Genomic DNA, 23,928 nt, shown 5'->3' with positions numbered 1-23,928 from the left:
TGATACCCCCCGCTTCCCATAATGTCGATGTGTTGCTTTATATTGTTTTACGGTATTGTGTAAAGAGGAATAACTCGTCCCGTCAAATGTTATCCAGAAGCTTCTATTATGTGACGTCATAGGTAAACAAAAAATGGCAATGTCCATGTTTTGCTCTGGGAAACCTAAAATACGTGTCGAATAAAAAAGTAAAATAGGAGGTGCACAATGGCAATATGTAATGAAGATTCTGTGAAAGTTTGATTCAATTTCACTCAGTAGTATAAGAGGAGTTGCGGATAAGAGAAAAAGCGTAACAGACGGACGGACGGACAGACGGACGTACCGACGGACGGACGGACAGACGGACGGACGGACGGAAATCCCGATCACTATATACCCTCCCGCTTTTCAAGCGGGGGGTATAAAAAAGTGTCAAAACATCCGATCCACATACTGGTACATTTCGGAGCAACATGCATTCATTCTACCCAGTGGATTTACTACTTTTTTAAACACCCGTTTGAAAAGTGGCAGGGTATTTAGTGAACGGGATGTCGGTCCGTCCGTCTATAGTACGCTCCGTCCGTCCATTAGGCTTTGGGGTACTCATCTCTTATCCGCAACTCCTCATATACCAATGAATGAAATAAATGAGACTTTTACTGAATCTTTGTTACATAGTGCCATTGTGCATCTTCTATTTTAATTTTTGATCTTTCGGGTCTCCCAGAGCAAAACAACGACTTTGTCATTTTAACTACATGTATATGAGAGGCGTGGTATCATTTAGTGAGCTCAATGCTCAAAGTATCTCTAGTTTATAAACTAAAAAATGTTTAAATTAATAAATTCCATTCACAAATCATGTTTGTAATGAAGTTTTGTTTGTAATGAAGTTTTGTTTTAGATAAGAATAAACATTCATTAAAAAGTTTAACAACTTACAAGAGGGGAGCACCCCCCCCCCACACACACACACACATACAACATTCCATTTTTTTTAGACACCGTAACTTCTTGACATTGTATGAATTCTCAACATGCATGTATCATGCCAAAATTAGATAAATTAAAGAACATAAATAACTTTGTACAGAAGTGAGTCATGTCATTGATAGAATATTTCTAAGTTATTGAAAAGGAAGGAATCGTCTACTTTTATTTAAGTGCTAATTTGAAGTTTCTTAACTTAAGCTTCCATGCATTCCATGTATTTCTACAAAAATCAGCAAAAACTGGTACAAATAGCCTGATCAGACAGCCTGATTAATGCAGACTAGATCATGACTGCGAGCAGATCAAAATTTCTGTTGATCAAGTCGGTGGTAAATCCTTATTGAGAGCAGACAAACTGCACGTTTAACCGCAAATTAATTTGTCTAGTGCTCTTGGATTAGAAACAAAGACCCCGGCTAGGTCTTGGGTAGCTCCATCAATAGTCATGCTCTCCTAATGAACAAGTTGTGGGCTGCACGTTCAAGGTGACTTGAGAAAAAGAAAGTTAACTCTGTTTTATTTTGAAATTGTATCTTCTCTAGAGAGTTATAATGACAGGTTAGGCTAATCTACTTGTAAGGTATACACTTGATTTTGACACGTAATTACAGTGTATCCTCCAAGGTCAAGCTTCAGGTGCATGCACAGTTTATCAAGTTGCTTCTTTTTCGCAGTTTGAGTTTCTATTTTCTTTATAAGTTATACCTAGTTTTATGTGATACATTGTTTTACATCACTGAATTATTCTAGTATATAAAAAAATAATGATGTCATTAGATAAATATTGGTCTACAGCTACACTTGGGAATGTCATTGGATTGTTGCCATATTTCTAATTCATATTTACACAATGTGAAAATTGATGCCATCCATGTATCTGTATTTGCAAAAAACAGATTAAAAACAACAAAAAAAGTTGACTGATTTCGAAATAAAGTTCTTAATGCTTTTTGGTTGTATCCTGTATGATAAGAAACTAGTAAACACATGACCAACATGAACATTTACTAATACTAGAGTATAATGTGGAAAATGATATGAAGAAAAAATGAGGCAAAGAGAATATATACATGTAAAACATTGTGAGGATCATGTGTATAATTCAAAGTCTATTCTCCTAGAGCTGTAAAAAGTCCCCTCTTTGTTTGTGGTTTTTCTGACAAACACTCCCTCAGGAAAATAGTCTTCTTCGGTCCACTTTAGCATCTGGGAGCTGGTGAATGGTCCGTGGATTTCTTCATCCTCTGTTTTCCACTTGTATTCCCACATCACCTCAGATGTTTCAAGGGCAGATTCATCTGGGTGGAAAAAAATAAAAGACAATCTTATTTAAGCACCCTCAGTGACAAAGTTTGTATATTTTTTTTGTACATTTTTGATTTTTTTTTTCATCTCTTTTTTTATCACTTCTTCATTATTTAAACATATTTTCACTCCAAGAAAAGCTAAAAATGTTTGCATTTTAATAAATTTCAGATTTTTTTTTAATTCACTTTCATTTCATGCAAATTTTTTCCTGCAATTGAAAGAAGGCTAATAAAGCTTAGAATTTTATCTCCTGCAGTCAATATAGTGGAAAGTTTAATCTAAAACTATAAGACACACATACCTGATTTTGTTTCATTGCTATTCTCCTTCTGTTCAGATTTTGACTCCTCTGTGTTATTTGGTTTGCTGTCTTCTTTTGCATTGGTTTCTTTGTCAAAACTTTCTGCAAACATATCCAATGCATCATCATTGTCTATGCCTTCCGGAATTTCAGTTTTTGACGGTTCATATTTTTTTAACACAAAATTCACTTTTTCGTATGTCATTTCGTACACTTCCATGTTTCCTGAGCTGAGAACTCTATCAGCTAGTTCCGTCAGCCTCAGGAACTTCTTCTTGTCTTCCTCTGATTGTCCATCCACTTCCTGTGTTTTCTGTTTCTTTGCTTTCCACCTCTGACTCGCAGATTGCATTTTCCCTTTGTTGCCCCCCAATCTACGGAGAGCCTTTGCAATCGTTTCACCTGGCTTTAAGAAGGTCAGTATTTCTGTATAAGTTTCCTTTTCATTGAAATTATCTTCTTCATCCTCTGACTCTGAATCGGCCATTTTATTGGCATCCTCCTTTTCTCTCTCTTTAATTTTGACCCAGTCAATATTATCAATCCAGTTGTCTTTTATTTCCTACAAAAATCAAATGACTACCATAGTTAGTATTTGCAATGAAATATTTACCAACTTCATTCAAAGAAAAATGTTACTTTTGTTATTGCCTGTGGTATATTTGCCAAAATTAAATTAAAGATTTCAATATCAAAAGAAGAAGATTTTTAAAAAGAAAGTCCTATGAAAAATCCTATTGTTAAGCATTTAACACTTATGAAATTATTTTCTTGTTGTTATTTATTAAATCACTTTTCTTAACATTGGTAAAAGAGGCATAATTCTTCATATAATTTATAAGGAAAGATTTTTTTTTATGCTCCTTTTAGAGTCCATGTTTATCTCTCCCTCTTCCTTCATGAGGAGGAAGCACAGATAAACTATGAATGATCAATAAGGTAGGAAAAGTTCATTCATGAAAGAAGACTGGTTTTTTTTTCAGGGTTTCTTTTTTCAAATATGCCTCAGTAATTAACTCAGTAAATTAAGACTATGTAGTTTTGTGATAGGAAATGCCAGTGAACCTTGGAAACTTTTTATCAATGCACTTTATTTTGGTCAAAACAGCTCCTACTAAAGAATATGTATGGTAAATACATATGAGAAAATAGTCTTGAAATGCCCTTTCAGCTAGGTTTGCTCAAAGCCTCTTTCATTTTGACCATTAACCCCTTACATGGCATATACGCATTTCTACGCATCTGACTTGAAAAACGAGTATTGTGTTTAAAAACATTCATAACTTCGTCAATACTGTAAATATCGAAGTAAATCTTGCACCGTTGGAAAGAGAAAATAATAACGATTAAATAATATACAGAATTTTTTTTATTGGTTGTACCAGTTTTTTGCTAGCTTGAGTAAAACTTTGCGTACTATTTGAGCGACTTTGCCATTATCGGAATCAATGCGGGGGTAAAACGTTAAATTTAAAAATGCTAAATTCTGCTGTTTACATCCCAACCCCACCCCATCTCCCCAAAATACTTAAAATTGGTTTGTATAAAGATGTACAACATGCTCATAATTTTCAAAACAACAAAAAAAAAATTTAAAATATATTTAGCTAAGCAAAAAAACTAGAATGAAACTCATTATTTAATAAATGGAAATTCCAGTATGATTATGGAGTATTTCGTTGCCATGGCAACTGAAATATTTTTATAATCATTTTTAGAAACTACACAATACCTGCTTTCAGAATAAATTGGTATATACAAAAACTACAAGAAATGCCCCCAAAAAGCAATGAAATCTTAATATCAATTTGCCTAGAAATGCTTAAAATCTTTGCCATGGAAGGGGTTAATAAATTTCAAAACAGTAAAACTTGGTTATAATGAAGTCACTAGGACCCATGAAATTACTTCGTTAGATCCATAATTTGTTTTATATATATGGAAAAATTCAATTTTATATAGCTTTCAGGTTTGCTCAAAGCTTCTTGCATATCTGCCTAATATCCATATACTAAACGAGTTTTACTGTATTGCAAGGGTATACCCTTACTCAAATAAAAAAATGTAACCAATAAATTGTTTCTACATATATTGTAGTTTCTGGAAAGTACTGCTGCTTTAAATAAAATTTGTATTTTATTTCTTAAAACCTCAAGCCCTGGGGTTTAAGCTGAAATAGACTGGTATGTGGCTTTTAGCAAGTTTTTTTTTTTTACATTTACAAGTAATGGACAGTATACAGTTCACAACATCATCGCAAACCACAGGTTTTGAGTCTGCAAGTTTCCTCAAAAGTGATGATAGAGAGAATCGACGTGAATCACCCGTGGGTTACCAATGATGAGTTCACAACAGCTGCACAATTTTCAAGTTAATGAATATTTATAATTAAACAGAAAAGATTAAAGCAAAGTTAAAGAAATAAAGCAATTTAAGAAATTGTGAATATAAATATAAACTGAACATTACATTGCAATTGTTTCAATACATATATGCTACCTTGGTTTTGTCAAATATATACATCCCATCCTTATCAAAATGTCCTTCCTCCAATTCTTCCTTCATGTTGAAAGGTGTTACTTTAATACCTTCATAGGAATCTATTGTTTCATCTTCTTGGCCTTAAAAAAATGGAATGACAGAAAACTATTAAAATGTTATATTCAATGCTTTATCTTGTTTTATTCTGGACTATTTAACAAAATCTTGACATTATCAAGGTCAAGGACAACCAGTACATTTCACTATGTAGCCTGAATTATGTATTGTAGCTATATTTAGCTACTTGAAATAGCTTTAGTTACCTATTTTCAAAGCAAGTTTTCATCATTTCACTTTTTATTTAAGTAAAAATTAAACAAAAAATTGTATCTAAGTGACTACCAATATTTATATTATGGATTTTTTTTTTTTAAAGCAACCCTAAGAAAGGACGGTTTGAACATTCTGCTTTTCGGACACGAAACACGACTCCAATGTCTATAATTGTAATGAATGAGAAATTGCTATGAAAAAACAAAATTTTATATTTGTTCGATTTAAACCTTTTAAAGGTAAGAAAGGAAAGTTTTTTAGTGACAGACTTAAAAGGACGTCCAAAGGGAAAAATTGAAGCAGGCGGCTAATTGTATTGATTGAAACAAGAGGTCGAAGTCAGGGCAAGATTTTCCTAATCACTTTGTCTGACACTGGTCTGAGATTTATAGAGACACCAAACCAAAATTTTTAGTCTCTACGAATCCAGCTTGGATCAGTGTTTTAATAATCTTAGCAAGATCTGTAGAGATTTAAAAAACACTCATTTCAGCAAGCTCTATATAGACTAAAAAGAAACGACTTTACTTTACTGGTCCCCAGAAAAATGCGCTAATTTAAAAATGTAGTGTTGCGGAAGGCGACTTCGGAATATATGAGATCATGTGAGTGGTTAAAAAAAAAAACGTTTTTTGGCCATTTGAGACCAAAATTGAATTCTACAGTTAAAAGTTTAGTTTAAAACATCGTTTTTAAAGGAACTTTTTAACCTTGTTCTCTGGAAAAATAATATATTGTTTATACATTGAAAAAAATCCACAAGAAATAATTGTCAAGGAAGCACGTGCGGCGCATGCTTAGTGTCATTTCTTTGGGACTTAGCCATTCTTCCATGTAAACAAACCAACAAAATGCCATTGAAGCTGAATTTTGATCTTGCAAAAGTTACAGAAGCAATTGAATTTCTTCATTTATCTAAAAGAACGAGTCACTAACCCTAATCTCTTGGATGGTATGGAAGGACTAAGAGTAAAACATTTAGACGAAATCTCACAGGCAGATGCTATACTAACCCTAATCAGTCAAATAATGTATGAGGACTAACCCTAATCCCTCAGATGGATGCAAGATTAACCCTAATCATTCAAAAAGTGTGCAAGACTAACCCTTCTCAGTTGAGTGACATAAATGTTACGTCATACTCCAATAAGTGTGAGGATCTTGCGGATCTGGGAACCGGTAGAGTCTACCCACTAAAAATTTGGGCCTGGTGCCTATGTGTATCTCAGGACAGTGTCACATATTCTCATTCGGAATTGTCTGGACCTCCACTGCTTGTTTTGATTAATGCAGGCTGAAATGAATTAGCTGTCTGCTTCAACTTTTGCTTTGGACATGCATTTAAGAAATAGCTATGATTATTAAGGAAAGCAAAGATACTTGAAGCTTCATAGGTAATTCAGAGTTATTCATGCTACGTAGCTCAGTGATCGGTCCTACTAAACAGAGAACCCTAGAGAACTCTTAGAGAACCTAAGAGAACTTAAAGTTTATATGGGGAATTTTGATACTTTTTATGCATAATTGGGGTTATTTTTACTACATTAATCATATTTTACATATAAAGTCAATTAGAAAGTTATTTTATGGAAGTTTTCACCAGAAAAATGTATCAAAATAAATGGTGAAATATTTTATGAAATGCAGATCCCGACTGAATTTGGAAAACATTGTTTATCGAAATAATCATTTTACTGCGTTATTTTACAATATTATTTTTCACAATATTTTTTATTTCATTTCAGTGTCATGTATAATTCTTTACCATTTAATTTACTCTAATCTAAATCATATTTATTAATTTCTTATTTGCTTTATCGCAAAAGGTATGATGAAGTCTTAAAAAATTATAGTAATTTGTTAATATTAAGCAAAAAACCTTGTCAAAATATATTTTTTAATTTTAATTTTGTTTTGGCAAGACACATTGGTTATTTAGTTATAAATATTTCATTTACAGACAATAAATAACTAGAAATCGTTAGGGTTCTTTAAGGTTCTCTAGGGTTCTCTGTTTAGTACTAGTAGTACGCTCAGTGATTGTTCTCGACCTGTTTACCTTCGATGTCATCCTCTGGAAGAATTTCATAATCTTGACCCCCCTCATCCTCTTCATCGCTATCTAGAGAATGTTTTTCTTTGAAGCGACTTTGCTTTTCGTCGCTTGTTTCATAAATATCACTTATACTACTTTCTACGTCTGGCTTTCGTTTGGACATGGTTTGAAAGTTAAAACCGGAAACGGTGCAACAGGTGCGCATTAAGTTGTCCAATATCGGCATACATATAATTGTGATAAAATAAAGGAAATTTCTAAAAATTAACAATGTTTGGACACATAAAAATATCTTGAAAGGATCTAAAAGTATAATTAGAGATAAATAATGTATTTTCTCGGCGTACGAAACAATTGTGATCAGGTCAATTTCCAAAAAGCCCAAATTAAACAAAACGAAAAATAAAATATCAAATAAATAAACATTTTAAGATATAATTTAAAGACATTCAAAGCATTCATATCATAATATTTATGTTCAAAATGATATAAGGAATTTTGAATGGAGTATTTTAAACCAATCCATTTTTCGTCATAAGAAAATCATTTTTACGATTGTTGTTAAAAAATGGCTGCATTTTCTTGGTTACGGCAATGATTTATCATCTTTCCAATTATTTTATTCCAGGTGCGAGACAGTTAATAATTTACAGTTTAGTAGATTTATTTCTTTTGAATCTGATATGACTTTATGGTAAACTGATTTTTAGAAATGATATGGTTGCTTCGTTAACTGCAAATGCAGAGACATGAAGATGATCATAAAGTGATTGCTAGCAATTTTTTTGTAAAACTTATTGCCTGGATCTTGATAATTACGTACCAGGGCCTTCCGGCATAAATCAGGGGTTCAAAATTTTTTTTGTCAAAGAATGGTCAAGTCAATAAGGAAATCATTTGAATCGAGTAAATTTTAGGCAAGTTTCCGAGGAAGAAGTGACGAATTTCAGAGTTCATATTTACCTATTTTACATCATTAAATTTTAAATTTGCATTATGTTAAGTTGTTATAATTTTTTTCATTTTGTTGCAACATTTTTCCGAATTCACTCTTTAAAGACTATATGCATTAATATATATGTTTTATTTTTCCTCCATAAACTGTCACGGGAGTATTTTAACACAATAAGGCAGAAATCATTTCGTTAGATTACTGGTACATTACAATAACTTTTACAAATTTTTACTACTGAATAAACCATCTGTTACAATAAGTTATGGAGAAATTAGAATGTGCTGTTAGTCACAGCTAAAACCGAAATTAAACAAACTCATTGTCGTTTGTCATATAGGAGGAAACATGAAGTGATTGGAATTTTTTTGTAAAACTATAATTTTTTTACTGCAAGAGTCTAACCGCAACAGAAAAAAAGACGAATTGTATTTTCGAAACGTTCGCATAATGTTTTATGGGTATTTTAGAGAGCCCACACACACACATTTTTACCTAATACATTTAGAGAATTTGCTTTTTTTTTTAGCTTTAAGATCATTTTTTTAACTTTGATAAAACAAAGAAAAAAATCATTCTTGAAGAAATGTCTTTTACTAATTGCAATCAAAGTTCTGAAAGTTTTGGGGCTATGTATGACAGTTAGAACAGTTACTCCTTGAATGAAATGACAAAGAAGTCCAGTTCCGGTTAACACGATGATAGGTCAGTAACCATTCAACACAATGTGAAGTAAACATACTCAGTCATGCCTCACCGCACGCATGAGAGAGAAGACAGTAATCAAACAATGGATTTACATGTTTTGATAAATGTCTAACGCAGCAATGTTTAAACTATCAGCTTTGGATTGAGAGTATGAATATCAATAGTCTCTTAATTGCACAAATAAAAAATAAATATTTGAAAAGTTACATTGAAATAACTAAATAAAGCTTGTTAAATAAAGCCAAATTCTAACACAGTTCTTTAAAAACAAATGAATGTCTGAATTGATCCTTTTTACAAGTGAACTAACAAAAAGAAGCCTGAACAGTGATGAAAGTTAATGAAGAATATTTTGTTTGCTATTTATCTTCAATATATATCCATTAAATCAAGTTGAGTAAACTTTTTGTTGAAATTTTGTCGTTATTCTCGCAAGAACATAGATTGAACAAGCAATACAACGTGGGTCCAAAGCAACTGTGGAAAAAAAAATTGTTTGGATCCAAGTGCAAAGTCCGAATTTTCTCTCTGCTCCTTGAATGAGCCCAAACTGATCTTCTGTTTATTTTTATTAATAGGAATTTTTAAAGTAGTACATGACTTGTCAGGGCTAGTACCAGTCCCTCAACCACCTTATAGAAGAAGATTTATCAATTTGTTTTCTTTCTATCCTGTAGGGTTATAGTGATACTGAACTGTACAGTTTTATAGAATTATTCCATCTGTTGATTCAAAGTACAGTTAATCAAAGAAAACTGAAAAAAATTTTCAGATTGAATTCCAGGGGTCACTTGTGCATGTATTACCATATTGCAATAATGTAACATTCTCTGATATTTTTAATCTGATGATACCAAAACAAAAAATCCAAGAGAGCTTCCTTATTGCAGCTATAGTGTTACCCCACAGCTGAACTATGGTGTAAAAGTTAGAATATTTTAACTGTGTCTTGGGACAGACCCTTACCACAGTAAGATTGACTCTTGTATACCCACAATGTGGCAGAAGGTTGTAGAATAGCTCTGAAACAATTCTGGAGAAATAAATGAATAAGCATTAAAAAAAAAATATCAAATTAAACATAACAAAACTTTTTTGAGATTGTGGATACCTTTTAAGCAAACATTTAATATTTATAATGTAAGAAAAGAGCCCTTTTTCTCAATGTTTTTACTTGTTTTAAATTAGTATGCCATGCTGACATTTGAAACTCTCAAGATTATCCATTGTAAATGGACTAAAACCGTGGCTTGAGATGATGAGGAAACACCAGCCAAAAAAATTCTCTTAATATTGATTGCTGTATCTTAATGGTTATTGCTGTTTATTTTTAGATTTGAGGATAGAAACTATAGTTCTGTAGTTGTGGCAGTAAAAGAAATTTCTGAATGCCAGTAAGAACAGATCAACACAGTATGGAACCCTCTTCTAGTTTGGGTGTTGCCCTGGATTTAATTCTCAAAACACTCATAGCATCTCAAGATTTTGCCAATCTACAAACCAAAAACTGGGATGCCATAGCAAGGCTTATACCAGGCTCAACCCCAGGACAGGTATGAAGTAACATTCTTACTACTGCTGTCTATTTCTCAGAATCAGTAATCAAACTGATTACAGTAGTAAAAGTTGAACAACATTTTGAAAATGGTGGCTTACATGGGAATTCATAATCGACTATGATTATTTTAGATTGCAAGGCGGTATGAAGAACTTTTATTGTCTGGAGATGTTTATGCTATAAACCAACTTGAGAAAAACTTTACAAACCCAGGCAGCTCCCTCCAGATGAGTTTGTCGGAGTCTGATGTTAGCAGTAAGACCGGGGGCAGTGGTGGCCAAGGCTCAGATAAACAGAAAGGTAAAGACCCTTACAGTCAAAAGTAAATGTCATCTCTAATATACAGGTTTTTTCTAGAGTACATTGTTATTTATGTAGTATATGTTTCTTATTAGTAGAGTTAAAAAAAAAAAAATTCTATATAGCAATTTACATGTATTTATTTCATTTGGAGTCACTTTTGAATTTTAAAGATGATCGCCTCCCAAGTACAATTTAATCACAAAGTTTTACTTGCTGTAGTTTTTTTGATGGGATTTAATGCTATGATGCAGATTTGTCCTTTAAAATATACATCTGTTTAAGTGATAAATGTAAATGTACTCTGAATGGTTAAATTAAAATATTTGTGATTAACTGAGATGTATATTTATTGAATTACATTGTTTTAGGGGACAAAGATGACAAAGATAACACAGATAGCAGGAGTAAGCAGGGAGGACGGAAAGCCAATGACCAGGGGTGAGGACACATCAGTGTACAAAATGCATGAAAATAGAGATAAAATTGAATGGCATATGCATATTACTTTTAATGTTTTCTTTCTTCTTTTTTTTTTAGGCCAATAATGACAATCCATGTCTGTGATGAAGCAAAGAACTGTAAGTTTAACATATCTTTAATTATTTTTTTATTATTTATTCTGCAATTTTGAATCTTATATTTTAATGTAAACATTGTACATGCTGAGCAGTTACTTTAGTTAGGAACATCTTTTTTAAGTTGTTGTTTTCTGCTATTGTGATGCATGCTTTCTTTATAATTTTTTTTTTCTCAACTTTGAAATTAAGCTTCTGATCCTAAACAAGGCAAGACACAACTTGCAGGTATTCACTGAAGAACCTGTTTTAATCTTGGGAGAGTGTTGCCTTTACCATTTCATATGATATATATATGTTCAAACTTCATTTTCCTGCATTTGGTAATTTGCACTCTGTTACTGGAGGTTCACAATAGGTTCTTTTGTTGAATAGGACCTCTACACATGCAGTTTGATGTGACCACATTTGCCATTCTAAGCAATCACATTTTATAAGAATTTCCTTCCAATCTCAATAATTACACAAAAAAGCAAAACCCCTCTTTTCTCACAAGAATCATTAACATATTTCCCTCTAATCATCTGCAAAGGGTGTTATGAATCAGAAATGGGAAAGTATAGTATAGTAGATCTGATGCACTGGTCAGAAAACATTTTTATTTCAATTGCTCTGTTTTTTAAAACAGCCTTTTCTATAGATTCATATTCATAGATTTCATATGTTAATTCACTCAAAGTAAATTATTAGCAAGTGTGCTGACTTTTAGAATTGTTTATTTAGTGAAGCAGGATTTCCACTGCCCTCGAGACCTGCTGGTACAGGAGATGAAGTATTTTGCTGAATATCTGTCTACTGATGCTCAGAGGTGGGAGGAAGTGGACATTTCTGTACATTGTGATGTACAGATATTTGACTGGTTAATGAAGTATGTCAAGAGGAGCTCCAAGGATCTGCCAGATAAACCCAAACTTGGTGTGTTAATTAATCTAGTCTTGGTCTGCTTTTGGGGAACCTATCACAGTAGTTTATTGATCCATTGTAAGATACATTTGATCTGTGCAAAAACGAAGAATTGATAATCAACTTTTTTTTATTTCTTTTAGAGGCAAATAATGTCATATCAATTCTGATTTCATCAGACTTTCTGAAAATGGATACTTTGGTAAGCATCTCCCTCCCCTTGCTCTCTCTCTCTCAACAGCTTATTATGTTTCTTCTTTAAAAGATTTTTTGCACCGTGAAGTTTTATGTGTTACACATGTATATATATTTAATAAATTCTTTTTTTCTTAAAGGTTCAGGAATGCATCGAATATTGCCATGAAAATATGACTGCAATAGTAGCAACCCCTTGCAACATGAACTGTATCAATGATAAACTTGTAGGAAGGTATGACATTCAATGGAATGTGCTCTAAATTGAAACATTAATTTACAGTAGTGTATGTTTTAATTACTCAAGTGTTTTGAATATTCATCTTTCCTTTACACCAGGATAGCTGATTTGTTTACACACAATGAGGCAGATGAAATCAAAGACCGAAAAGATAAATTCAAAAGGTAATAAAGGCTTTCCTCAAATGAAATTTTAAAAAGTATTCATGTACTTGATATTCTGACAAATGATATCTTTTTGATGGCATAGTAAATAATTATGTGAGAAAGATTCTGATTGTACATTTTTGTATAAAAATATGTGCATCTTTTATACATCTAAACTATTTGTCCTTGAACAGCAAACTTTTTGCCAAGAAGTTGGAAAAGTTATTTGATCCAGATTTGACAAATCCAGATTCTCCAGAAAATGCATCCACCCTATTCAAGTGAGCTTAATTCCATTTTATTATAAATTCACACTTGCAGATTGAACTTCATTTTTTAAGGTGAATCTTGGTAAATTTGTCGATCACCCAGCCTTCTTAATAATCTTGATTTCTGTTTTACAGATGTTCTATTTGTAAAAAGATCATGACACAGAACCTAGAAAAGAAAATCAAATGCATGCCTAGCAGGTAAGTATGGCATGTGTGGATTATGTAATGAATGATTTCCACAGAAAGACAATATGTAGAACTGTTCTGTGTACACTGTACTAATGTTAACATATTCAAAATATTCAATCATACTGTTGTGATGATTGCAACATGATTTAAAAAGAGAAGGAAGAATTTATGAATTTTCAGTCTGTCATTTTCCTTGAAATCATCCATTTCATTCTAATGAATCCTCCTTTTTTCAGAATGACGGTAGAAAAGCGTGGTAGATTGACTTTTTGTCACATGAGGGACCAGAACTTTGATGTGAATGATTATCTATTGGAGCTGAAGGGCCAGCTGAAGTCGTGGCGTGACGTGTACTGGAGGATCTGGGGCCTGATTAATTACCTCACCTGTAGCAGGTGTAAGGAGGTGTTTCCCTGCAGTGAGTTTGGACACTGTAAATATCACGCCGAACCCACACGGTTTGACAACGAAACAGGGATGTATTCATGTATCGGGACATATCCTTGTTGCCATCTTAAAACCTTACGATTTGATCCAACACAGCAGAACAAGGTATGGTTACCAGTTCAAATTACTTTTAAAGTTATCAAGGAAGATTATTGAATGTTTTATTTAAAATCCAAAATTTAAAAAGAACTTTGAATTATTTTATCATCATTTTTATTTGAAAGTCATTATCAAAGTGACAATATTTCTCACAGTAGTATTTATTTATTGATAAATCAGTAAAGTCACAGGCCTATAGTTAATAGGTTTTGAGATAAAGATTTAACAGATTAATATTTTAATTCTGATCTTGCTTGCTGTACCAGGGCTGCCGAGTGCGAGATCACATTGTGACGACGATGACAGAGGTGAACGGCTCAGGTGAACTAGATCTGAGTAAGACATGTCAGAACCATGTATACGATGACTTACTGTCACATAGGGACATAGTTTGTGTGCCATATCAAAGACTAACAGATGCCAGGTACTGTCTGTGTGTCTCACTAATGTTTTAGGGTGTCTGGTCAGGGACAGGTGCCTGTTTTGCGTCTTGGGTGTAAGGTCAGGGTCAGGAGTTACTGACTTAAATTATCTATCTAACAAATGTGATTGTTCTTTTGTATCCTTAAAAAATAATTTTAAATATTATTAAACCTTTTCCTGATACTTGTGCAGTTTCTTTTAATGGTTGTAAATTTTGTTCAGTAGAGTTTTACATTAATAATTAGGAGATGGGACTCTTCTTTTTTATCTCTTAATTCTAATAATTAGTCGTAAAGTTAATCTGCTCATGCTAATAATAATAACCCCTAAGTATTTATGATTTTTTTCCTCTAAATTCTTAATTGATTCAATGCTGCAAGTAATTTTATTTAATTTTGATATAGAAAAAAAACTATGAGAGCAAAGAAAACAGTTTTGTAATCATAGATATGGAAAGGAAAATTTGTTAATATGATAGAAAAAATTTGCATGGAGTGAAATTGAAAATAATCTGAAGAGAACAATAACTAAGGATTATGGAAATAATAAAATCTTGATGTATATATTTTACAATGAAATAAATACATTTGATATAGATCTGGATCAGGAAGGTTAGTGGTGTGAGAATTTTAACATGATTATGTACAAATATTTAATGAGGATTGCATACTAGGCATATTTATACAGAGTCAGTCATTAGCTATGCCCTGATAGTGTTGCTTTAAAAGATATAGGAAGATGATGTATGATTTGTCACAGTTTTTAAAATAAATTATAATCCAGAATACACAAAATTTGATGAGTGATGGTTTTGGTGTGCTGCTTGTTTCATCTCTTTGCTGCTTTTACTTTTTCTCTCAAAATAATCCAATTATAGAACTCAGAAGGAAGTGTACTGTAGAAACTACATTTTTTTTAAACATATTTTATCTTTTTATCTCTTCTTCTCTATGTAGATATTTTACATTAGTTATAAGAGGTGTATATCTCTGATGACAGTAGTACTAGTAGTAACTAGTTTTATTTACCGGTATTTATAACACACAGAGTAAGACAAAAAATTAATACTTGTAGATGATATAATGCAGATTTACTAGCCTATTAGATTTGAAGTTGTATAGTGTATTTATAAAACCATGCTGCAAAAATTGTTTTGATTCACAACTCGTCAAATTAAGTTCTTGCAGATAAATTGTTTTTTAGGTTAGAAAATTTGCACGTTGATAACCTTATGTAAGTTTGGCATGTAAAGAATTTAAAGAATTTATCATTTTAAATAAAACAATTTCTGAACTGTATTCAGGGTAAAATTTTAATGTTAGTAATGTACCTATTTCACACTTAACTGCATGCACACCCAGGATGTAACATGCATGCAAAAATCTAAAACTTTATGTATCATCAGAATTTCAGAAATTAAACTAATAATTTTGTAGCATGTCTATTTATTAATACACATAATACAGAGATTGGATCAAGTCTATTTAGTTAGTATTACTTAGACCTGAGTTACTGTAGTCTTTGTATGAACACAGACTAATTCTTCTGTACAGCGAGTCATTTATCTCATTTGTGTGACATCTCTTGCTTTGCCTTTATGATTAGTATGTGATGGATTTATTTTATAGTTCATTATGAATTAACAATTTTAGCTTTTTTCCTTCCAGTTGCTACATATAGATTCTAAATAGATGTAGAATTGGTAAATCTTTCATATAGATCATATACATGTATTTAACTAATTCATAAAATTGACCATTTCTAAATGGGCATTTCAGAAGCTCAAGAATTGCAGTAAATATTTATATCACTATATCCTATACCTTTTGTCGTGTATAGTGAGATGGACTTAAATGTGTTTGAGAATGAGGAGTTTACCACGAGGACAAAGAAGGACCATGGTATTGCCATACATCCATCTTTGATGTCCGCAGTTGATGATGACAAGAAACTGGGGGAGGTATGTTCTCTGATCAGTAATACAGTTGTGTAATTTACTAATTAGCTTTATAGGGTGGGCCTGGTCTGTGTGTGTCCTAAGAAATGAGTCACTGTACATCCACTATTACTTGTAGGAGCATGTTTTCTATTTTTTCTGGCTCATACTTCACCGAATGAGTTTTTGTGAGTAAAAGATGTGCAGCAACTTTTAGATCAGTGTCAAAACAGGTCACTTAATAAGTATTTGTTCAGACCATATTTTTACTTTCCAAATATCTAATACTTTAAAATTGAATGTGTCAATATTTGGAATAGTCATTTTCCCAAAAGAAAAGTAGCTGTATATATACCAATAATAACCAAATTTGCCATTCACATTCCTCTGCTTTACAAAGCAGAAACAGTCAAAAGTAATTTGTTTTCTGAGGAACTTTGAATTTTAATGAGTTGTGTCAACAATTAATCCTTTCCTTCATTATTAACACGTTGTATATTTAGTGTCTTGTTAACTTTGGAAGTTCAAATCACATGATCAGAAAACATTATTAAAAACAGTTTATCAATTCTTTTTGCAATGGGTTTTAACATTTTGATGTTCTAAAGGTGAGGCCTAAAATAGAATATTGTTTGTTTGCAGTTACCTACCAACCCATTGAAAATGCACCCGACCCTAACTCTTTTTTTTGCCATTTTGTAACATTATTTTTTTTCCCAAATTTTTCAGGATACTGAAACTGTTTCATTTTCAATTTTTTTCTTTATCAATCAGTAGTTTATACCAAGAGTGGAGCATATTCATGTATTGTAGGCCTATGAAGAACTCTATTTTATGTTATCTTACAAAAATCTGAAAATATTTTTTTTTTTCAAAGAAAAAAAAAAGAATGCTTACCTACCTACCCAGACTTAAAATTATAGGTCGGCAACTGCAAACCAAGAATTTTTTAAGCTTGGCCTGAACATATTTTACACAGCATGACAATTCAGAGGAGAAAAGCTTTCTTTCTCAAAGTCAAAATTTTTGGTTTATTAAAGAACATGAGTTTTCTGTTTTTAGCTCACCTGAGCCGAAGGCTCAAGTGATCTATTCTGATCAAAATTTGTCCGTCGTCTGTCGTCGTTGTTGTCGTTGTCGTAAACTTTTCACATTATCATCTTCTTCTCAAGAACCACTGGGCCAATTTCAACCAAACTTGTCACAAAGTATCCTTGGAGGAAGGGAATTCAAGTTTGTTCAAATGAAGGGCCAAGCCCTCTTCAAAGGGGAGATACTTATGAATTAGTGAAAAATTAATGCCATTTTAAAAAAATCTTCTTCTCAAGAACTACTGGGCCATGAAAGATGAAACTTATGTGGAATCATCTTCAGGTAGTGTAGATTCAAATTTGTTCAAATCATAACCCCTGGGGGTAGGGCGGGGCCACAATGGCCGACCAAAGTTTTACATAGAAATGTATAGATAAAGTCATTAAAAATCTTCCTCTGAAGAACAACTGGGCCAGGAAAGATGAAACTCATGTGGAATCATCCTCAGGTAGTGTAGATTCAAGTTTGTTCAAATCATGACCCCCGGAGTTAGTGTGGGGCCAAAATGGCCGATCAAAGTTTTACCTAGGAGTATATAGGAAAAAATCTTTAAAAATCTTCTTCTCAAAAAACTTTGGGTCAGGAAAGATGAAACTCATGTTGAATCATCCTCAGGTAGTGTAGATTCAAGTTTGTTCAAATCATGACCCCCGGGGGTAGGGTGAGGCCAAAATGGCCAATCAAAGTTTTACATAGGAATATATAGGAAAAATCTTTAAAAATCTTCTTCTCAAGAACCACTGGGCCAGGAAAGATGAGACTCATGTTGAATCATCCTCAGGTAGTGTACATTCAAGTTTGTTCAAATCATGACCCCCGGGAATAGGGTGGGGCTAAAATGGCAGACCGAAGTTTTACATAGGAATATATAGGGAAACCTTTTAAAATCTTCTTTTCAAGTATTTCAAAGCCATGATTAGTAATATTTATATGGAATCATAATAGTAGTGTAGATTCTAGTTCATTCAAATCATGATCCCCTGGGGGGGGGGGTAAAATTCAAGCCCCACCCCTCCCAACCTCAGTAAACTTTCAGTTCTGATCTGATTTGTGCTTTTTCCAAGTCGATGTGCTCAGGTGAGCGCTGTGGCCCCTGGGCCTCTTGTTATGAGAAACATTACAATCATTCATGGTCATTTAAAAACAGTTGTAGTTTTTTTTTTGTTACAATCAATTATTAATTTAGCCTAATTCTTATTTTCAGTTTGTGAGACCGGTGCCCCGACTTCAGGCCCTGACAGTAGAAAAAGAGTTGTCATTTGAATACCATGACATTGGGATGGGAGAGAGTGATGATGAACTGGGAGATGATGAGGTTCCAAAGGGGACAGGTAAGTCTATCCATTTCATGATGAGGTCCCACAGGGGACAGGTAAGACTGTCCATTTTATGATGAGGTCCCACAGGGGACATTTCATGATGAGGTCCCAAAGGGGACAGGTTAAGACTGTTCATTTCATGATGAGGTTCTACAGGGGACAGGTAAGACTATCCATTTCATGATGAGGTCCCACAGGGGACAGGTAAGACTATCCATTTCATGATGAGGTCCCACAGGGGACAGGTAAGACTATCCATTTCATGATGAGGTTCCAAAGGGGACAGGTAAGACTGTTCATTTCATAAAGTTCGATTAAATAGGTTTATTTGAATGCCCACATTTCATATCATTGTTTTATTTCCTATCCTTTGTTGATCTACCAGTAGTCTTTTCACTAAAGATAAACTGAAATTTAACATCTCTGTGTCAAAGTAGTACTAGTGTTTTTAGGTCCAATCATTTTTGTAGGTCGGAAGGCAAAAGGTTTCAGGAAGTCCAGAGTGACAATAGACCCACAAGCAATCCTACTGGATGCCCCAGACTTTGAGTAAGAACCAGATATATGTTCTGAATTTTGAATCTGATGTATTCAAATAAATATACAGGTTTCGAATTCCTCGGTGAATATTTGAAAATGACATGAAACAAATTATTAATGGGCAATTGAAAAAGTAACAGAGATGTATCTTATTTTTGCATGATTAACCAAGGAATATGTGAGAATGTTGCTGAGATGAAATGTACATGAAACTTTTCTATGTGTTTCTTGCATGGTGTATTATTTTCTCTCTTCAGTCAAACCAAGAAGTCAACATGGGACACAGGTCGATCGATGAGGTACAACCAGGACGCACAGAGACAGGAAGGTTAGTGGGTCCCAATTGCACTGTAATTAAAAATACATGTACATTTATCTAAAGAAAGAGAAATTATACTCGCAAGTGAGTTAAGGCTACATATGGAGGTTTCTATGCAAAATATCTAATTAAATTCCATAATTGCTCTACCTAACGCACAGAAAATGTTAAGACTTGTTTTATAATACAGAATAGCCATTATGACGTCATATTATGACGTCATCGACCTCTACTACAAGTTTCTAAAATTTGGTTTTACAGAAACAAGGTAGAAAATGTCTGCACAAATGTCGGCACTGCAATTGTTTAGTTACTACTCGTGCAGTTTTAAGTTTAAACAGGGTAAAAATTCACAGTCCAGTGTAAGTTTCCTAATATATTTATCGATTAAGAAAGTTCATAGGATTTGTGCAGCAATTTTATTAATTTCAACATTATTCTCCTTAATATTATACCGGTACATTGTTTATTTTGAATTAGATAGGTTATGCCCTTGCGCCGACGTGATTTTGTTGATGTAATTTATTACCTTGAATGGGAGAGAAAAATGACGTCATGATACGACGTCATAATGTGCACTTGCATTAATAAACTGTGGGTACTTAGTATGTATTAGAAAATCAATTTGATCTTTCTCTGTTCATAAAATATACAAATTATTAATTTTTTATTAGCTCATTTGCATAGAAATTTTCATATTTAGCCTTAACTCACTTGCGCTCATCCCCTGATAAAATTTGGCTTAGGCAAGGTGTTCAAAATTGTTATGAAATCTTGACATTTCTTGTCCTAGATCACAGAAGAATGAAAGATATAAGACATTATTTGACAAGACTGAGACTCAATCCAGACAAGATAGACAAACCAAAGAAAGAGGTGAGATTTAAGCCAGTTAAAAACTGTAGATCAACAATTTATTAAAGTGGATATCTCAAACTTATATGTTCAATACAAGGGATATATGTTTAATTCTAGGGATATGTCAATGCAAGGGATATATCAAATTTATATTCTTGGAGTTAGACAATAACCATGGCTATAACATATACCAGGGATATAGTAAATACATGTTCCAGGGATATGTCAAATTTAAAGGGATCTGTCAAATGCTAATGATATGGCAAATGCTATGAATATGTTGAATGCCAGAATATGTCAGATAGAAGGGATAAATTAAATGCTAGGGGTATTTCAAATACCAAAATAAGGGAAACATCACAAACCATCTATCAAACACCAGGTTTATGTTGAAAAAAGAGAAGGCTTTGATGTCAAATACTAAAGATAAATCAAACACCATAAGATGTCAAATTCCAGGCTTTTTTTTTAAATCTAGGGATATGTCAAATATTTATGATATTTCAATTTCCCGGATTTTGTCAGATACACTTACTTCATGTATGTACAAATGATATGTTGAATCCAGAAAATGTCAAATATAAGGTATATATCAAATACCAGGGATGCCAGGATTATAACAAATACCAGTGATACATGTAATTATTGTCAAACATAAGGACTATGACCAAGATCAGGAATGTGTCAAATACTAGAAATTTTTGGTGGCAGTACCATGCAGAGATATGTCAAATAACTCATGATAATAAATTTCATACTCTTGTCAGTCTTGATCACATAAATATCTCAAAGGTCCTAAACAACCTTGCATGTTTGATACATTAAGGTTCAACTATCATATAAATTATGGATAAAACTTTTAACAAAAGGTTCTATTGATAGTGGTTAAGACTGAGATTGATATAAAACGCAAATATTAATAAAACAAAACTGAACTTTCCAGTTTGCTGGCGGTGCCTTCAGCAGGCTAGAGGCCCAATGGAAGATTAACAATCTCCAACAACAATCCAAACAACAGACAATGAACTCCTTCAGGTAGGGACTGAGGCTTGTTGTTCATTATCAGGGCATTAAGAAGTTTTGATTACATTTATATGTATGTGCATTGTGAACTGCATTTGAAGATGATTTGAAGTGCTGATATTAGATGTGTTAAAAAGCTTCTGTCATTGGGTGTTGGTACATTTTTCACAATGAAATGATTGTAAAGCATGCTCACCTTAGAGAATTTTAGATACACATTTAGAATTTGTTTTAAAATATGACAATAATTTTTTTTGAAAAATAGCTTGAATTTGAGAAAAAAAACTGAGTAAAGGATTTCATTCATTAAAAACGTTACTATTAATAATCAGAGGTCGTGGGGCCCCCCTTCGAAGAGAGAGGACATTTATGAGCTAACATCAGTGTGCAGGTTTGATGTCAATCCAATGCATGCCTCTGTTTTTCCTGTATAATCCTAAACTATGCATGGGACTCTCTGTTCTACCTTCTGACCTTTACCTTTCACTGTTTATTGTTTTCACTCCTGTGTTGTTGAGGACATTCCCATACATCAGTGCACACACTCATAAAGCATAAAAAGCATGTTTATATGTGGGATGAACTTTTCTGTAACCTTTGCAATGCTAGAGAAAGCCAGAAAAATATGCTTGTCAAACTGAGTATGACACTTCATTTCAGGTGTTTATTTTGATTGTATGATATAGTAAATGGTTTAAATGTGTAGGCTGAAGGTTACATATCAAGGTAATTCTAAGAAACAGTGGTATGGTAAGGTCATCATATTTGCTATTCAGTACAGACGAACTTCAGTATCTTGAACTCTAAGTCTTTTATATCAAATACCATTGATACCTGGTATGTCAAAGTGATTTGAAAGTCCCAGCCAATTTTTCTTGTATTTCAGCCTCAATATCTTAAACCATCGGATATATCTGTTTTTGTGAGATATAACATGATTGGCTGTACATGTATGTAAAAAAAAAAAAACAGAAGCAAAATGTACCTCTAGGTGTCCATGCAAAAACAACAAAATGTTTTCATTCGGTCTGTTTTAATCAGTTAAGTTCACTTCCAAGAATTAGTAGTTTCAACTTCGCAGTGACATTGTCCTTTATTTTTAGTTTTGAAAAAAGGGGCTGGGTTTTATCTAGTGTTTTACTAGACTGATTTATGTTTGTTTAATCAATACATGTAGATATTAATCAGTGTGGTTTTTTTTTTACTTATACTCTTTGCATTTCTTAATATTTTTAACTTTGTACCCTTGTTTACCTTCATTAAAGGGATTTTATTAGACTTAGAGCAGTATTCTTTAAAAAATTCTCACAAGATTTTTTTTTATACATGATTTAAATAAAAAAAAATTCAATGTTTAATTTGAAAAATAAACAACAGCAAAAAAGCACTGGACCCAGGTGAAGGCCGCTGTAAATTACTGTGTACAATTTGCACATGCTTGCCTTTAGTGGAAAATACAATTCTCCTCACACCGATTTTTGGTTGTTGTTTTTTTTGCACAGAAATATGATGAATTATACTCCGTTTCAATTAGATTTGTTTTTCTGCACTTGATTTTTTGCTTTAACCCTTTGGCTTGAATTGATTTGCTTGATGTGGCTATACTCTAGTAAACATTAAATTGTATCAATTGATTTCTTTTATTAATAAGAGAAAAAAATGTTATTCAATACATACTATAAATAGCTATTTTTTATCAGGTTTTCTGTCAGTATTTAACAAGATTTGTAATAATCATCAAATCAACTATAAAACTTTTAATGTATTGTATACTGATCTCATATTTACTATTTTTCAGGGCCAAGCCTGTCCGGTTCAATCAAGTCAGGAACTCCATTTCTTAAATCATTTGAAGACTTTAAAGCATTCCAGAACAAAATACATTCTCAATATACCAAGGTACCAGTACCCCATTGAACTAATATTCAAGGGAACCAGTATAAGGGAACTATTTTAAAGACCAAACACTGAAATTTTTACAACCATTTGTCATGTTATATTTTTTTCCTGAACATCAAGCCACTTATCTAATCATGTTTTATTCAAGAGATTTTAAATCAAAAATACTATTTTGGGGGGATTTTAACATGAAGTTTGCAGTATTGCATATTGTAGTTGGTTTTTGTAACATATTTTTATTTGTTTTTGTTTGATTTTATCCATTTATTTATTTATTGTAGACGACTGGGTTAGTGATATTGTATTAAAGACATTTAACAATTGTTACCATTTTTTTTTATTAACAAAGACCTAAAATTTCAGCTAATTCATTTGTTTCATAATCAACACAGATATACACAGAGTAGCTGGTATATAATGAATGGCGCAAAGTTTGACAAATTTTTGTCAGACTCAGTCTAATCATCCCTGGGT

The 23,928-nt window shown here is 32.7% G+C and overlaps 2 protein-coding genes across 5 annotated transcripts; one reads left to right on the top strand and one right to left on the bottom strand.

Moving 5' to 3' along the window:
• Window positions 1–1,807: 1,807 nt before the first annotated feature.
• Window positions 1,808–7,666, bottom strand: LOC134251404 (CD2 antigen cytoplasmic tail-binding protein 2 homolog). Its single transcript, XM_062733816.1, has 4 exons — window positions 7,461–7,666; window positions 5,087–5,208; window positions 2,588–3,149; window positions 1,808–2,276 (listed from the first exon to the last, which is right to left on the bottom strand). The coding sequence occupies exons 1-4, from the start codon at window positions 7,660–7,662 to the stop codon at window positions 2,068–2,070; spliced, it is 1,095 nt and encodes a 364-aa protein (XP_062589800.1). The 5' UTR covers window positions 7,663–7,666; the 3' UTR covers window positions 1,808–2,067.
• A 364-nt stretch (window positions 7,667–8,030) lies between these two features.
• On the top strand, window positions 8,031–23,788 carry LOC134251455 (SANT and BTB domain regulator of class switch recombination-like). 4 transcript variants are annotated; one of them, XM_062733878.1, is made up of 23 exons: window positions 8,031–8,109; window positions 10,452–10,670; window positions 10,807–10,975; window positions 11,347–11,416; window positions 11,516–11,556; window positions 12,277–12,468; window positions 12,600–12,658; window positions 12,792–12,886; window positions 12,991–13,056; window positions 13,233–13,319; window positions 13,443–13,508; window positions 13,736–14,051; window positions 14,312–14,469; window positions 15,065–15,079; window positions 16,308–16,428; window positions 18,701–18,811; window positions 18,921–18,936; window positions 19,286–19,364; window positions 19,613–19,683; window positions 20,468–20,550; window positions 21,476–21,567; window positions 21,888–21,946; window positions 23,354–23,788. In XM_062733878.1, the coding sequence occupies exons 2-22, from the start codon at window positions 10,506–10,508 to the stop codon at window positions 21,931–21,933; spliced, it is 2,118 nt and encodes a 705-aa protein (XP_062589862.1). In that variant the 5' UTR covers window positions 8,031–8,109; window positions 10,452–10,505; the 3' UTR covers window positions 21,934–21,946; window positions 23,354–23,788. The 4 variants fall into 4 exon arrangements, with proteins under 4 accessions (XP_062589862.1, XP_062589861.1, XP_062589863.1 ...); XM_062733877.1 differs by lacking the exon at window positions 18,921–18,936 and having other exon boundaries at window positions 18,701–18,827; XM_062733879.1 differs by lacking the exon at window positions 21,888–21,946 and having other exon boundaries at window positions 23,354–23,787.
• Window positions 23,789–23,928: the final 140 nt, after the last annotated feature.

Source organism: Saccostrea cucullata, unplaced genomic scaffold, assembly GCF_032062105.1.
Source record: "Saccostrea cucullata isolate Sc308-1 unplaced genomic scaffold, CSIRO_AGI_Scuc_v1 ctg65, whole genome shotgun sequence".
NCBI classification, from domain to species: domain Eukaryota; kingdom Metazoa; phylum Mollusca; class Bivalvia; order Ostreida; family Ostreidae; genus Saccostrea; species Saccostrea cuccullata.
The sequence above is the reverse complement of the archived record's forward strand: the minus strand, read 5'-3'. Positions and strand labels throughout refer to the sequence as shown.

Coding starts and splice junctions, on each gene's coding strand:
- LOC134251404 (XM_062733816.1), bottom strand. CDS start 7,662: ATGCGCACCTGTTGCACCGTTTCCGGTTTTAACTTTCAAACCATGTCC. Junction 5,209..7,460: donor TCCAGAGGATGACATCGAAG/GTAAACAGGTCG, acceptor CATTTTTTTAAG/GCCAAGAAGATGAAACAATA. Junction 2,277..2,587: donor TAGCAATGAAACAAAATCAG/GTATGTGTGTCT, acceptor TTTTCCACCCAG/ATGAATCTGCCCTTGAAACA.
- LOC134251455 (XM_062733878.1), top strand. CDS start 10,506: ATGCCAGTAAGAACAGATCAACACAGTATGGAACCCTCTTCTAGTTTG. Junction 12,659..12,791: donor TTCTGAAAATGGATACTTTG/GTAAGCATCTCC, acceptor TTTTTCTTAAAG/GTTCAGGAATGCATCGAATA. Junction 21,568..21,887: donor CAGACAATGAACTCCTTCAG/GTAGGGACTGAG, acceptor ATTAATAATCAG/AGGTCGTGGGGCCCCCCTTC.